Source organism: Oxyura jamaicensis, chromosome 3 (genome assembly GCF_011077185.1).
Source record: "Oxyura jamaicensis isolate SHBP4307 breed ruddy duck chromosome 3, BPBGC_Ojam_1.0, whole genome shotgun sequence".
Lineage (NCBI taxonomy): Eukaryota > Metazoa > Chordata > Aves > Anseriformes > Anatidae > Oxyura > Oxyura jamaicensis.
In genome coordinates, this window is record NC_048895.1 from 35378727 (window position 1) to 35394570 (window position 15844).

General features: G+C 43.1%; 1 protein-coding gene across 1 annotated transcript in view; it reads left to right on the forward strand.

The window, feature by feature from the left end:
• The first annotated feature begins 3942 nt into the window (after positions 1-3942).
• LOC118164810 (calpain-8-like) overlaps positions 3943-15844 on the forward strand; it is a 29004-nt gene continuing 17102 nt past the window's right edge. Inside the window, exons 1-5 of the mRNA XM_035322565.1 lie at positions 3943-4228; positions 6181-6250; positions 14225-14343; positions 15316-15449; positions 15611-15779. Of these exons, the coding sequence (XP_035178456.1) occupies positions 3992-4228; positions 6181-6250; positions 14225-14343; positions 15316-15449; positions 15611-15779 (729 nt within the window). The 5' untranslated portion in view covers positions 3943-3991. The remainder of the gene's footprint in view (positions 4229-6180; positions 6251-14224; positions 14344-15315; positions 15450-15610; positions 15780-15844) is intronic.

Below are 15844 nucleotides of genomic sequence, written 5' to 3' on the forward strand. Positions count from 1 at the left end.
ATAATAGCTTTTTTTCTTAGTCATCTACTCTGCACCCCATAGGTGACATTCACAGACCACTCTAGGGTCTGCTGACAGCATGCCCAATGCCTTTGCTTGGACAATGATCAAGCAGATCAAGTGTGTACAAAAAACTTATATGGCCTCTCTGTGCAGTTGGTTACCAGAATTTTCTTAGAATCTCTGTAGCAGGACAGGGGCTAAGAAAAAGCCAAAGAGAAGAGAACAGAAGGAAGCAAAGGCAGAAGGAAACGGAGCCAGCAAGAACTCAGCCAGGAGACAGTGGGAGAGGTACCTGAGATGGTGCAGAGAAGAAGGACATGAGCCACCAAGGCTTGTTAGGGTGTCTGCAAACATTCAAGGACTGTACTATCCCAGTGGTTTGACGACAGACAAGGACACGTTGGTGTAGTGCAGAATTTCACTTACTATATGGGAAGTGGGCTGTCAAGTAGCCAACTGAACAGCCTACCCACCAAGTCCTCTGCAACCAGCTATGTTGACAAGTCAGCTGCTTCCAGCCTAGCAGCAGGTGTGGATATGTGAGTCCACAGTTAGGGAGAGGGAAGTGTTTTTGAACACTACTTGAGTCAGTCCTTTCATGTTCTATATACCCCCAAAATACACCTATTTTCCTTAAAGAAAGGGGTAATTTCCACTTGTATGCTAGACCAATGTAACAGTCCTAGGCAAGATAGCAGCTCTAAGAAGTTACCCACTAGCATCTAGCAACTTTAGAAGGAAAAAGGAATTTTACTTTTTCCTTAAGTTCTCAACACACATGCAGCACTTCAAAAGAAAAAGAAAGAACAAACAAAAAACCACACACACACACAAAAAAACAAAAAACACAAAACTGACTCTCGTTTTCCAAGTGAAGTGATTTTGGCTGTAGCTGCAGACACTGACAAGGAGCATCCAGCTACCAGTCACAGCCTGGAGTCCCAGACAGGAAGCGCATGCCCTTCCTTCCATATGTCCTCATCCTCATTCATCAGCTGTGAGCAGTTTAGTGCTGCTCCACCTCATAGCCTCCCTCCCTCTTCTCATCTGCCCTCCTGTTTCTCTCTGCCCTATACAGGTATTGTGAGGATGGAGGAGAGAACGTGGCCAATGGTCCAGGGAAGGGGCAAACGGGCTGTGCACCTGCTGGGCTCCTGCTCTCCTCCCCCAGGAACACAGTAGGATGAGGGTGGTGTCCCAGAGGAGGAGGCTTGCAGCAGTGATGTTTCACAACAAAGAGAATTGCTTTCTCCTCTGGAGCTAGAGGTTTCTTCATCAGTGCAAGACTGCAGCACCAGCCAAGAGAGCGAGAGGTGGTGGCAAGGCCTGGGTCGTCTTGTGAAATGCACTTCCCAGCTCCCTACAGGGCTGTAACTCCACCCTTGGATCAGCCCCTCTGTGTTGTGGAACTTCATATCTTGGGCAATGACTCTAAAAGAATAACCTTATAGATAAATGTTTAGGCTGTTTCATAGCTCACACTGGTCTGCCTATTAATAGCCACTCCATCTTCAGAGTAAAATGATGCATAGGAGCCCATATATCCAGAACACAAGGATGTGAGCTCTTTCAGTCAAGCTAATCCCTTTTCACAGCGTAAGGTCTACAATACTGCTAAGCTGCTTTAATTCTCATTAGCGGAGTGCTGCAGTGCAGGAGGGCTATGACATTTCCCTCTAATGCACTACAGCAAAAATGTCTAGAACCATTAGATAATTGACACTTATTTTCTCCTAAGGATTTCCATAGATATGGAGCAGTTTGATTTAATGTAATTTGCAGATTCTTCTTTGAAACCAAGATGATGCCTTTTCCTGGTTCATTCTGTGCTTCCCTATTTATCTCACCCTCTTGCTATTATCAAAAGAAGGGAGAAGGGTGAAGAAAAGCATGAAGTGATGGACAAAAATATGCAAGTCCAAGAAGTAACACATTAGATTTTTTTTTTTTTAGTCTATTTTTTTTTTTCCTGGTTCCTATTTCTCCTAGAGTTTAATGCCACTCTAGCAGCAATTCTGAGTCATGGAAAACCTAAAACCTTTCCCCTGCTATAGCACAAGTGTTAGTTGCTAAGAGAAGCCAACAGTATGGTCATCACCTTTTCTTCTTCTTTGTATCCTCTAGATGGTGCTTGTGTATCATATGTAGGTCATGCTGCTGCTAATCAAGCTTGGAAATGGATTTAAAATCCTACAGATTACTGGGAGCAGTGGTTTGTGGTGGCCGTACTGGGTGGCTACCTGGTTCAAGCCTCCATCAGAGAAAACAGCCGTCCTCAGCCTCTTCCCAGATGTGAGATTCACAGAGTGGGAAAAGTCCTGTGGCATATTTTACTGCCATTTCTGAAGATTAAAATTTGATCAAATTTGCATCACATCACACTTCAGCGTGCTAGTGGCGCTCTAGGTTTCACCCCTTCTGGGCCCACTCACATCCAGTGGCAACTGGGGTTACATTTGATACGCTGAATGCTCTGTATGTACAAAACCATTCATGGGAAACAAGGAACTCTTGACCAAAATGACAGTTTTAAAATACCAGAGCACTTTGCTTTTCCACGTACAACATTGCCAAGGCTTGCAGCAATCACAGCAAAATGGAAGCTTGTCTCTGGGCCACAGAAACAGAGGAAATATCTGAGTTAGAATTTGGTGCAGGGGGGGAATGGGACAAGTATTCTGCCCCATGATCAGAGAAAGGGGGTAACTCCAAATGGGTCTATTTTTCAGGAAAAAAAATCCATTCTGGAAAAAAAAATAAAAAATAAAAACACACCCTTTCCAGCCATTTCTTTCTTGACTTTTCATTCTGATTCAATACACAGACATAGAAATACTGAAATGTAACAAATTAAATTCTGACCACTCTTCTTTACTCAATTTTAACAGCATCTTATTTAGTTTTTAGATATCCAGCATAATTCCCCCAGCCCAGTCTTTCCTACCGGTGCCTACCTGGGACTGACCGAGTCATTTCATTTCCTCTCTCGCATGCATGCTCTTCAAATATTTGCAGACAAGTAACTCGGCTAGCCCATGTTTGGACTTCTTATCTCAACAAGTTTCTTGCCTTAAAAATTTGCTCTTCCCTTCCCCACACCTTCTGTTTAAATGTACCAAGAGGTAGTCATCAGCCATGTCCTCCTGCAAACAAAGCATCAGTTTACCCAGCTCCCAGCTGTACAAGCAGTGGACTTTCCTAGGGAAAACTGACCATGGACTAGGAAAGCAGAGTGCAGCTGTGCTCTGCCCTGCAGAAAGTTGCTCCTGCTTCAGTTCTCTAGCCTACAAACGTTTCAAGCCATCTTAGCAGGGAGGTGTGCACCCATGTGTCAGTGCAAGATGAATGACACAGACAGGAACCACTTCTCTTTAAGGTCCAAAAACCTTCTGTACCTTTTGTTGCCAATAAATTCATTCATACAAATGCTTCACTTTCGGAGTGCCAAAGACTTATTCTGAATAATATAATCTAAACCAGAAACTAGTTCCTAGTGCTGCTGCTACTCAGTTTTTTAAAACTCACTGGCATCTCCATAGCCATGCAGATGACATCCAGCCCTAGGTTTTGTGGTTGTTCTGCCCTCCAGCAGTACAGAGACAGGTGTTGGAAGGAAGGAAAGGAGGTTGGAAGCATCCTCACCTGGGCACTTAAATACGTGGTCCTTGAGCTTGACGTTCAGCATACAGTTATTTCAATGTGCAAACAGGTGTGCCTGCAAAAACACCATTTTCCCTTGCTCCTTGTTAAAAGCATGCTTTAGAAATGAGCCGGGAGTTCACGAGCTTTTAAGCAAACCACTGAGCAGTCACACAAACCGGTGCCCATTCCCCCAGCAGCACAGGCTGGCTGCCTGCTTGCCTCAGGTACATATTTGCACTTCTTAAGCCTCCTCCCCTGGGGCAGCCCCAGCTCCACCCCAGCCTGCTACCTGCTTCATCCACCTCCTCCTGCCCAGCAGAGGCAGAGGAAGCCCTGCCAGGCAGACATGGCCAGGGTGGCAGCGAGGCTGTGCCAAGACAGAGCAGCCCCGGAGGGGCTGGGCTCCTATGGGAAGGCGGTCAGGTACTTGAACCAGGACTATGAGGTCCTGAAGCAGCGGTGCCTTCAAGCTGGTGCTCTCTTCAAGGATGAGGAGTTCCCAGCCTGTCCGTCTGTGCTGGGCTACTTTGACCTGGGACCCTACTCCTTCAAGACCCAGGGGATAATCTGGAAGCGCCCCACGGTAAGAGTGCTTTATCATGGCATGCTTGGTTGGCGTCAGGTCCAATCAACTCACCTGAACACATCCACGCTAGAACAGTGCTGATGCTGAATGCCTGCTGTTCCTTTATGCTTTGTTTCCTTGTTTTATTCTATCTTGCCTTATCTTTGTGGTTGTAAACAGAAGCAGGGTTGAAAAGGGGGAAAGCAAACAAACAAAACACCCCAAACAGCATTTTCTAAGCCCTTTGTAAAGCTGCCTATAACTGCCTCTTCGGAATCTGATTTCTCCCTTTTGATCCCAGCTCCTCAGAGTGCAATCCAGGAAGGATGCAAACTCCCTCTGTGTATCCAGGCAGTGCAGGGTAGCCCAGGAGCCATTGACCATCAGTTGTAACTACCCACACCACAGTCCTTCTGCTGGGCATCCCAGGAAATTAAGCTAATACTTAAATAAAGTCATCTGCCTCACTTCAATCTACCTGTAACAGGTGAAAACCAGCTAACTGAAACTGTCATTGCCCAGACACTTACATCCCCTAAATGGCTTTTCATTTAAAACAGTCATTTTCATCAGAAAAAAACAAATGCACTGAATTAAGGCACTTTTTTTTTTTTTTTTTTTTTTAAGGCACAAAATCTGGGCTTCAAAGATTTTTATGCACTTTCATTTTTCAGTCATTTGTTTCTGTACATACTTTGCTCCTCCTCCTTATTTTTTCCCCTCCCGGCAACATCAAATAAGAAAAGAAGGAGGAAGAAAAAAATAACAAAAATAACTTACCTTCCTCTGATGGGGGATAGGAGGTAGGAGTATACAGGAAAAGTTCACAGCCTATTTTTTTCCCTACCTAGAAGTTAGAAAAAGAAATTTTCTCAGTAACTCCAAGTTTCTGCCCTTGCAAACCCACTTCAACACATCACTGGATGATTCAGCAACAAGCACTGTGAACGTAGCCCTTGATTTTGCTTGTCTTGGGCAAATGGGAACCTCAGAAAACTCACTAAATTCTATTTTGCTCCCCATGCAAGAACATTGTTGTGTCTGCTGCAGGTGGAGGCAATTACAAACATAGCATGGCTAGGAACGACTGAGGGCTGAACTCTAGCAAGGTTATGAATCCCAGCCCTCCCAGCTTTCCATCTGCAAACAGTGTGTGTGGTTGCAGGCTGGTGGGATCGCTGTTCATGGGCCCCTGCAAAATAAGCATCTAAGGTCATCTCCCAGTGGGTTGCGACTGCTTATTTGCAGACAGCAAGCACCAGACACTCTGCTGTTGTAGACTCATAAGAGGAAGAGCTGGTGATACAGTTGCGAGAAAGGAGTATGTGGCACTTGGCAGTGGCTCAGAAGGGACAGGTGCTTAAGTTTGTGATATGTCATATACAGCTGACTGCCACCAGGTGCTGTAATGGATCACCAGTCTGGAAGGAGGAAAGAAGGGAGGAAAAAAAAAGGTAAACTTTTCTGTGTGGTAGGTAACCTACTGCTGCCTCCTAGCCAAGACATCCGTGAGGCAGCTGACCAGCTGGATAACCACAGAAGCAAGCAGCAAGCAGGATGTTGCTGAGATCACACCTACCATGAAGAGATTCACAATGTGACACACATGCAAAAAGAAGCCCTGGGTCATTCCTGCCTCCACAGCCCAGGCACATGGGCGTGCTGTGCTCATAGCTGGCCACTATTGCTTTCTGCGAGTTCAGGTGGCTGCCTGAGCTGCTCCCAACACGAGACACCAAGTTACGCTTCCTGGGGACTGACCATTGCTGCCATCTAGAAAGAAACTCACGGGGCATGCCTAGGAGGAAGGGGAGGCTTTTGTCTCCTGAGGACAAAAGTTATGTAAATACTTTCAGGAATGATGAAAGTGATTAATATTTATTGGACCTTAACACAAAAACAATGAACAAGAAGTAGGAGCTTTTTAGACCAGAAGGGGTAATGCATACTTTGAAAACGTGTCTTTTCAGGAGTTGTGTGCCAACCCTCAGTTTATTGTTGGAGGAGCTACTCGAACGGATGTCTGCCAAGGAGAGCTGGGTATGTACTGCACTTATTTTTTCCTTCTCCTTCCAAAACATGAAGCTTAATTTAAAAATTCCTCATAGACAGATGGTTTTCTTGTCTACTTATAGACAGGTTAAGGCTGAGCATCCCAGCACCTAGTTCACAGCCCTGAGTCAGGCATCCTGGCTGTAGTATGAAAAAAGGCAGACACCTAACGAGGGTGCTCATTTCCCAGCAAGGGGCTTAAACAACCAGTACTGCTGCCTAGGACAGGGTGCATGTAGGTTTTTAAGAGCTGTGTCAAAGCTGGCACTGTCCCCTGCAGGTAGTAAGCTAATTATCCCTGGGGGACTGCAAGACTTCCTTGCTTTTTTAACCTCTTAAGACAGAGCTGAACAGTAACCTTATAATTATAGCACTTGCCCTGAAGCAAGAGACTTGGTTTCATGCCTGTCCCAGGAAGACAGTCTCCAGAAACTCAAGGGACACCAAGGAAGTTTCACCCTTTAGCCTAGTCATTGAGGATTTTTATATGGGAGGCAGAACAAGATCCAGCCACAGTTTCACACAAGGAAAATGCACAACCACCAAGAAACAGAGTAGGAACTGGTTTAGTACAGGGGCTGGAGCTATGATGTGCCATTTCAAGCCAAGCAGGATGGCCCTTGAGTTAGGAACATGGACCACATCATAAAAAAAAAAAAAAAAAAAAAAAAAAGAATGGAGCACAACAGCTTTGTAATGTCATCCACAACAAGGAAATTTTTCCTAGCCCTTCATGTTGAATGCTCCTACTGTTTGTACGGTATTTTGGGTAGAGCTGTGAGCAGAGAAAGGAGCAACCACACACACTGTGCAAAAATGCAACAACAACAACAACAAAAAGGCAATGCTGCCCAGGTCTATGAACTGGGGCCTGGTGCTGACAAGATATCTCTCAGACAGCAGTCACCCTCTCCTGGACCCACCATAGCAAAACCATCTTTCTTACCTGTTTTTCCCCAGTACTTGCCATTGTCTAAACAAAGCTCATGCACAGTTTTTATCCACCTCCTCCCCCTGCCTCCCAAGAGCTGATGCATTGGCCTCTTTCCTGCCTGCCTCATTGGTAAGATCCAGCTGCAGAAGACAGAGGCAGCACCCTCTCCTGACTGCATACAGAGCCAAAAAGGCTGAAACTCCTGTAATGAGAATTCAATAGATGAGACACAGAGAAATCAGCCTTTCTATCTTCTGCGTTGCTTACCACAGTGCTCCTGACCTTACTGCTCCTCCATCCCATCTGTTGTGCAAACGAGATTCAAACAATTTCAGCAAGTTATTGACGATAAATAATACCAGTGCTGTTCCTGTAAACACAGCACCATTAAAGCAAATCACCAAGAAATTCCCTAGTGTGTGGGCCTCTATTCTAGCTGCTAAAAATAAGACATCCAGTCTGCTAGCTCCAGGATATTTATTCAGTGGATGCTGAAGCAGAACACAGGGAATCACTTACTGTATTTTAGGAGAGAATTGTTCAGATAAGTAATAAAAGGGACATTTCTTGTCATCTCCAATTCAGAATTTTTCTATAATGGTATTAAAAAAAACATATACCTGAAGTGAAACCTCATTTTCCTTGACAGCTTACAAGCTAAAGGACTGAAGAACACTACCTGCTCTCCAACTAGAAGAGGTCAACACACTATTTGTGTTAAGCCTAGAAGCTGAATGCAAATACCCTCAGCCCTTTTTCAATTCTATCACTTCCTGAGCATCTCTTTTGAGTCCCAGGCCTTTATGCTAAACAGGCTTTCATTTCACAGGGCAGTGCCCAAAGGCACCAAATAGCAGTGACAACAGATCTGGACCCAAATGGCTCCTGTGCATCTGGGGAGGGTGCCTGCTCCTGGGATTTCTCCAACCAGCCTTTGGTGGGCTGGAGCCCAAGTGCTGGTCCTGAAAATACCCCCAGGCCTGAAGGAAAAGTCCAATAATCTTCTTCTGCTTTTATTACAAGTTTCTCTTTGTCACTGAAAGTGGAAAAAGAATATTATATATATTCTCACAAGGCAAAAAGACCCCAAAAGGTGGGACAAATATAATCTACTTTTGTTTCTGAAAGGCAGTTTACAATTGCTTTTACACAAACTGATCCTTTACAAAATAAACTTCAGAATAGAGGCATGGGATTTACCTTTTAGTGTTTAGGTGTTTGCTTTACATCTCAGAGGTGCATACTGCACTTTTTTGTTATTTGATCCAATACCTCAAATATCAAAGTACTTGTTATTAAAGCTGTCATGTGAAACACTTTTGTTGAAACGGACCCTGATTACATATGTACATACGCCATGTATGTGACCTGTTAACAAGTCCTTCAGGGAAGTAGAGCCTATTTTTAATAATCTTCTGTGACATATTTCATTTCTTTTAAAAATAACACTGCAGGTCAGGGTTTATATGAACAAAAGGAACAAGAAAACCCATAGTCAGTCTCACTCCATTAAACTTATTTCTTTGACAACAGTATAAGCTAGATGAGTATCAGCTTGGGAAGTTTCATGGGAACTTGAAAGACTTGAAATATTTTAAAAGTGCTTTGAACCATATCTTTGTGCTAGCCTAGTAACAACTTGAAATGCAGTCACAATCTTCATTATTAAAGGTGACTTAGAAAGTTTCCTTGCAGCTATCTGAATAAGTTAACTACAGAATTGTTTGCAGAGGGTCTCAGGAAGGAAGTGGTATAAATTTAAAGAATAGAAAACATACTCAAAAGCCTCTCATATTAATATAGCTTTTCAGATCCACACCAGTTACATTCATGGAGCATGTTTGTTTTGAAGGCTCAAGAAGCAGCTGCATGAATGCAGCTGCAGCCAGTGCACCTCAACTGAGGACCCCAACCCACGTGCTTTGTCTTATTCTTATCTCAAAAGCAGATTTGAGGAGATTACAGGTAGACTGGAGACCAATCCAAAGCTTAGCAGCTCTACGATAGATCTGATACTTGTTAACGGAGCCTTTGGAGCTCCTCCTGTAGGCAGCAAAGTGTTTTATAGTACTGTGTCTGTTCACTAATTTTGCTATGAACATTTGTGTATTTACCTCCTGAAGTTTAGCTCCATGAGTCCAGGGGTATTTTGTATCCTTGTTCTACTGGATTGAGCGCCTGGATCTCCAAAATACATTCACAACTATCTACAGGTCCCAAAGAGAATAAAACCCGTTCCTTTGCTGGGTGCTCCCTTTCCGTTCAGTACACAGATGCAGATCTTAATTAATTTCCATAAAACACTACAGGAAGCCTTTGAAACCTCAAATAGCCTCCGCTGCCAGAAATTACAAAGATGGTGGGTCAGTGCTATGGTGTCTGGTAGCATGCTCCAGGTACTAGGGACTCTCAACAAGCCCTTCCAGCAGAGAGTAAAGTTAAGAGTTAAATCTTTTTGACAAAGCGAGAAGCAAGAGCAATAGTATTGTATTTTCATCCCTTCCAAACACCTAGCATTGGTGAAACAGCAACAAGCTAGGATGCAGTACAAAATTGTTCCTATGCTATCTGTTTAGATCATGGAACCCAACACTTGGACATCTGGTTTAAACTCCTCCATTAGTATGTCATTGAAGAGTGCAGATGCTCTCAGTGTAGACTCTTTGATAGCAGCTAAACAGAAACTAAGTGCTGCTTTATAGCAACTGAAACTAATCAAATTTCTCATTAAATTTATGGCTCCTGTGCAAGCTGTGCACTTGGGTAAACATCATCAACACAGATGAGCCACACAGCTCCCATGTCACCGAAGATTCTGTATCCATTGCAGCAACTTGATTGTCTCTAAACCAGGAAGTACCTACATAGCACTGAGAATGAAGGCCATTTCAGTGCATCTGTGCAGGCAGGGAGGGTATTTCAGGCAGGCCAATAGTCAAAGCAGTGCTGCAAAATAGTATGTGTATATAGGTTTGTGTATCTGTGTGTATGCACAGCTAGGTTTTATATCTACCTTCCCTAGCACAAACTCAAGGTCATAAGTATCCATTTCATATTAAAAAAATAGTAATTTAAAAAGCAATATGACAAATTACAAAAATGCAGTATTACCAACATTACAAATGACTTCAGGTTCAGGAATCGGTCTGGCTTCTTTTTAGCACATTCAGCAGTAACAGCAGTAAACATTGTAATCGGCACTTGTCTAATACTTTTGTTCATGAAATATGAGTCTGAGCAGGAAGCAGCATATGTGCCTGTAGGTGATTTAGCCTCACAGGTCTAATGCTGAGAAGACTGTTTTTTCATTTCTAAAAGCTAAAAGGGTACAACTTCTAATGCATGTTGTGAGCAGAAACTTGTCATTTTTTTCTGACTATAGTTGTATGGGAAATATTGTATAATTATATATATATGCATATAATTCATTGGCCAATTGGCCTCATTTCCTCTCCCTCCAAAATTCATTCCTTTAGGAAGGAAATCACATCATTTCCTCAGAATTTGGAAAGTGACTTATAACCTTTAGCTGTACTGAGACAAGTTTTAGGGGTACTACATCAGCTGCCTTTCCGGGGAGCTTGTGTTGCCACACTGTACTCCAGGCACAGAACTATTAGTGATAAACAAAACTGTAACAGCTGCTGCCAGCAAAGCAATTTTGAGAAAACAAAGCAAAATAAAATAAAGAAATAAACCCTACAAGATATCAGTAGATATATATATATATATTAAAAACAAACAAACAAACAAACAAAAAAACATAAGGATTTATCATTATCAAGGGCTGAGAAGCCTTATTAATAAGCCAGGATCCCATTGTGATTTATGAGAAGAGGCAACCTGCACAGTTCAGACTCCACTCTGGGAGCTCCTTGATATGGACAACTTACTGTATCTTCTTCGATTTGTGTTAAAGCTGGCATCACAGGAACCTGAACGTAACGCTTTCTTGTATATAAAGGTGGCCCCAATCCATTTGCATCTAGGCACCCCATGTGAACCTTCCTATTTTACCAAGTTTCTGCAAAGCAGCCAATTCCCAGCTGATTCCTGTCAGAGGGAAGGTCAATAGTTGCTCAGCCACAAGCTTAGCCAAAGATATTACACCCCCAAGTAAGGTTTAGAGACAGTGCTCTGCATTGCTCAAGGCAGGCAAAGGTATTTTTAAGGACAAGTTCACTGCTGCAACTCTTCCAGTGCAATTCTTCCCAAGCACACGTTAAACAGATTCACCCCTAGTGCTTCCTCAGGGAGGTGGATTGCACAGTGATTTTGCAGGAGGCAGAAGTGCCAATGTCATTCACTCTCCCAGATGCTAAGACGTTAATTCATACTATAAGAGAGCTGTAAAGGATTTCACGCTGCATTTGGCATCTTGCAAGGATGAGATTCTGAAATTGTTTAGTCCTGAGTCAGAGAAGTAAATAGCACATCTAAGCATACTCCTCTCATTTCACTGACTCTTCTGCCTAATTGTGCATCAAACACACACCATCCTCAACAAAGCACAGAGCAATTTCCTATTCACCAGTTGTAAAAACTGGACCTGAACCGCAAAAGAGGAACCCCTTACAGATGTTGCTCCAACTCCTCACTGCTACAGACCTTCCTCAGTTTCACCATGGGCTGGAGGACGTGGCAGGGAAACCAGGAGTTCCACTCTGCCACATCCCCAGAAACAGCTTTCTGTGCTTTGTAGCAACCCAGGAACAACAAAAATGCCTGGAGAATCTGGAAAAATTAGGTCTTCTGGCCTAACCCTCTAAAACTTTCCTTTCCCCTCCTCTGAATAGCCACTTTCCAGACTTACCACTGTTATTTCTACATCTACAAGGAAAAAGCAGAAAGTATGACAGCATAAGGCATTTACCTGTACCAGGAAAAAGCCTCAGAGAAATAGTTACAAAACAAATCTGAGCATTCTCAGTCTCATTTTTTCCCTGCACCTCTGTTTTCTTGGGAGATGATGTTCTTTATTTTTTTTCCCCCACCACCTTGAGCTGTGCAGTTTTACTTACTTCAGACCTGGATGTCTAGGGCTAAGAGGAACCTTCCAAGCCAGTGAGTTAGGTCCTGTCCCACTGAATGCATAATAATTTCTAAAATAATTAGGTTGAAGATGAGCTTGAGAAGGTTTTTGGTCATAATTGCTCTAGAGGCTGAAACTTTTTGATTCTCTCTTCTATATGTACAGCAGCAACTTTTTCCTATTTCTAGTTTAAACATCTTATGACACTTTTATTGTAATTTATCCTCGTTTCTACAAGGGCAACCTTACCTTTCAAGTAAGAGCTCTTGGCTCAAACAGCTTTTTTTTTTTTTTTTTTTTTTTTTTTTTTTTCAAGGTAGCATTTAACCTGTCTCACACTTCCTCTTTAAACTGGTATAGGAGGAGCAAGACACTTTTTTACTTTTTAAATAGGAAATGCAGGTAGATGGGGATAAGGAGGTAGCCCAGACATCTTCTACACCCTTCTAGCTTGAATGCTATTCTCTGAATGTGGCAGCCAGGATTGCACAGAGCAGTGCTGGGGAAGGCTTAGGATGTATCATCACCTGCTGATGATACATTTTCTCTCCCCATTGGAAATGCCTGTGCTATGCACATTGGGTGGGTCACGTTTTTGTACGTCTAACAGATCAGCCAGCTCAGGTGGTTACAGGCCATCATACCGGGGGTGCTTTTTTCAGGTGTTTCTCAAGTTTTTGCATGCCTGGCTGGGATCAGCTATTTCTGGGTCAGCTCATAGGAGGCATCCAGGTATCTCCCAGGAGGTACAGGCAACAGAAAGCACGCAACACTATGCAAATCCCTGTATCTTATCTTTACAATCATAGTAATCATGGTACTGAAACATAAAGCCCAAGTCAATATAAATTGTTATCTACTGCTCTAAGATATTAAATCATGCTACATATTAAACTCTTTCCTTGGTTTCTCCATTAGCTTATTTCCAATGAAGCAAGAGTTGTGCCACTTCATTTGGCAGTATATGCACCTGCACAAAGAAACTATGTCTTGGCACAAATAAACCACAGGGAACCAGGATAATTTTAGTACCTTCAAAGCAATTTTGTTTTCCTAGACTTTGTGTGCACCTCAGAAAGTAACACAGAGCCACAAGAGTGCTTCCTACTCTTTGCAATACACAAATACACCAAGGAATCCATGAGTCTCTGACTTTCCCAGTAACAAGCAATGGCTTCCACCTACCCAACTTCTGATCCACAACAAGCTAGCAACCCAGCACACAGCTCAAGCTATAAGACACCTAGCCTCCAGCACAGGCTAGGCATGCCTACCCTTCTCAAGACAGCCAGTGAGCCAGAGAAAGGACTCACCTACTTTCAGAGTTCCCACTAGATTTCAGTTTCCATCAAACTCACAAGCAGAGCTGTAATAGTCCTTGGTGCTAGTTCAAGTCAGACCTTCAAAGAAAGAACTAAAATGGAATAGCTAAATAAAAGTTCATCCTATCAATTAAATCTTCTCCCCCCCCCCCCCCCAAAAAAAAAAAAAAAAAAGGGAATGAAGATCCCAGCAGCTTCCTTCAAGCAACACTGAGCTCTTGCCCTCTGCTCACTTTCTAAGCCCCTGCCTCTCCTAGCTGCATTGGTTTGGGACTAGTTAAGGTAGCACAGGTCATTAACTCTATACCACCCAGCTAGGCTTTGCAGCCCACAAACCCAAATGCTTGCTCTCTCTGGCTGTGCTCTTTGTCTCCTGAAGGGATTAAAAAGCATAGCTAAAGCTATCTGCTTTCACAGTTTTGTCAAAAAGTCAAAATAGCAGAAGCCTAAACTAGACCATTAAAATTACCACCGTGTTCACCCTCAGAGACCCTACAATACACAACAAAACAAGAATTATTTGCTGAACCAATATAGAATCTGACAGGATCTGGCAAAACACATAATGCTGGCATTTTAGTCCATGTAGGAGTGTGATATATTGGTGAAAGGACCAGCTCAGTGAAATGTTATTTTTAATGAACTTTTCCACCTTGGACTGTGCATGTTTTTAGGTGATTGCTGGCTCCTGGCTGCCATTGCATCTCTGACTTTGAATCCAGATGTTCTGTACCGTGTTGTTCCCAAAGCTCAAAGTTTCCAGAAGGACTATGCTGGCATCTTTCATTTCCAGGTAGTTCTCGCACTGGGGTATTGAGAATACAAGAGAAAAACCACAGTATTTAGCTGAAAGCAGGTTTTTAAATCACTGACACAGGCTGAATATTCAAGAATTACAGTGTGTAAGTGAAATTGATGGGGTGAAGAAAAGAACAGAGTTAACTGTTAAATAATGTTAATTGACATTTACTCACTGGCTAGGCTCTGCTGTCTTACAGCTGATAGGGCTCTAGCAAATTACAGTTTTTGTAAACTGAGCCAAACTATCATACCATGAGAGCCATGCCAACCTCTGTCTCTGCTGACCGTTGAGAGGGAATCTAGGTTGATGAGGTTACTTCTCCTTCCCTTCCCTCTCCACTGCTTTGTCTGGATTTCCTTGCCTGCAGACCATAGAAGCTGGGCTCAAGTGTGAGCAGTGTGGATTCGCCCTGCAAAACTAAAGGAGGTGTTTGGGTGAGGACAGATGTTATAGAGCACATACCTATACCTTCCTCCTGCTCATCTCAGCAGAGGGGTTATTGTGTTTATCCTCTTTTTTATTTTATTTTATTTTTTTATTTTTTATTTTTTTCTCCAGGACTGTATCAGATTCTGTAAATGAACTGTAAATGGTTCAAGTGCTCATGCAAAAAAATTAGTATTAGAAATGTTTTTAGAGGCATGATTTTTATTTTTATTTTTTCCATGGATTGAGCCTTAAAAGAGTAGACAAGAAAATAGGACTTCTGAGACTCCTGTCAACTCACTAGCTTTCTGGACCCTTCACTATGTAATTTATGCATGGAGAATGGGCTATTCCAGATGTTATGTGGAAGAAGTTGCTGTTAATGGTACCTATCAGCAACTCTAATAGTGTTTAAGGAGCCTGCTGCTCAGCATTTCACAGGGATATGCCTCAATTACAAGGAAGAGGAAGATGGAAGTGTAGAGCCATTATGTATATACCAGCCCTAATAATCTCTTCCTCTCTTCTTTTTGTTAGTTCTGGCAGTATGGGGAGTGGGTGGATGTCGTGGTGGATGACCGGCTGCCCACCAAGAATGGAAAGCTGCTCTTCGTGCATTCAGAGGAAGGCAACGAGTTCTGGAGTGCACTGCTGGAGAAGGCCTATGCCAAGTATGGTGGCTGGCTGGGAGGTAGCACTCCTGAGTATTCAGAAGTCGGCTGATCACACTGGTGATCAGACAGACCAACAGATAGTCAATTACTTCTTTCTGCAGTGCACATGCTTACAAGTGGAGATGGCCCCTTACATGGTTCTGTCATTTTTCCCACAGGCTGAATGGCTCTTACGAAGCTCTCACTGGAGGGTCCACTATAGAAGGGTTTGAGGATTTTACTGGAGGCATCTCTGAGTCCTATAATCTGCGAATGGCTCCTTCAAACTTGTACCAGATCATCCAGAAGGCTCTGAGAGCTGGGTCACTGCTCGGCTGTTCCATTGATGTAAGAGACTGATGCTGCTCTCTTCTCTTCTCTTCTCTTCTCTTCTCTTCTCTTCTCTTCTCTTC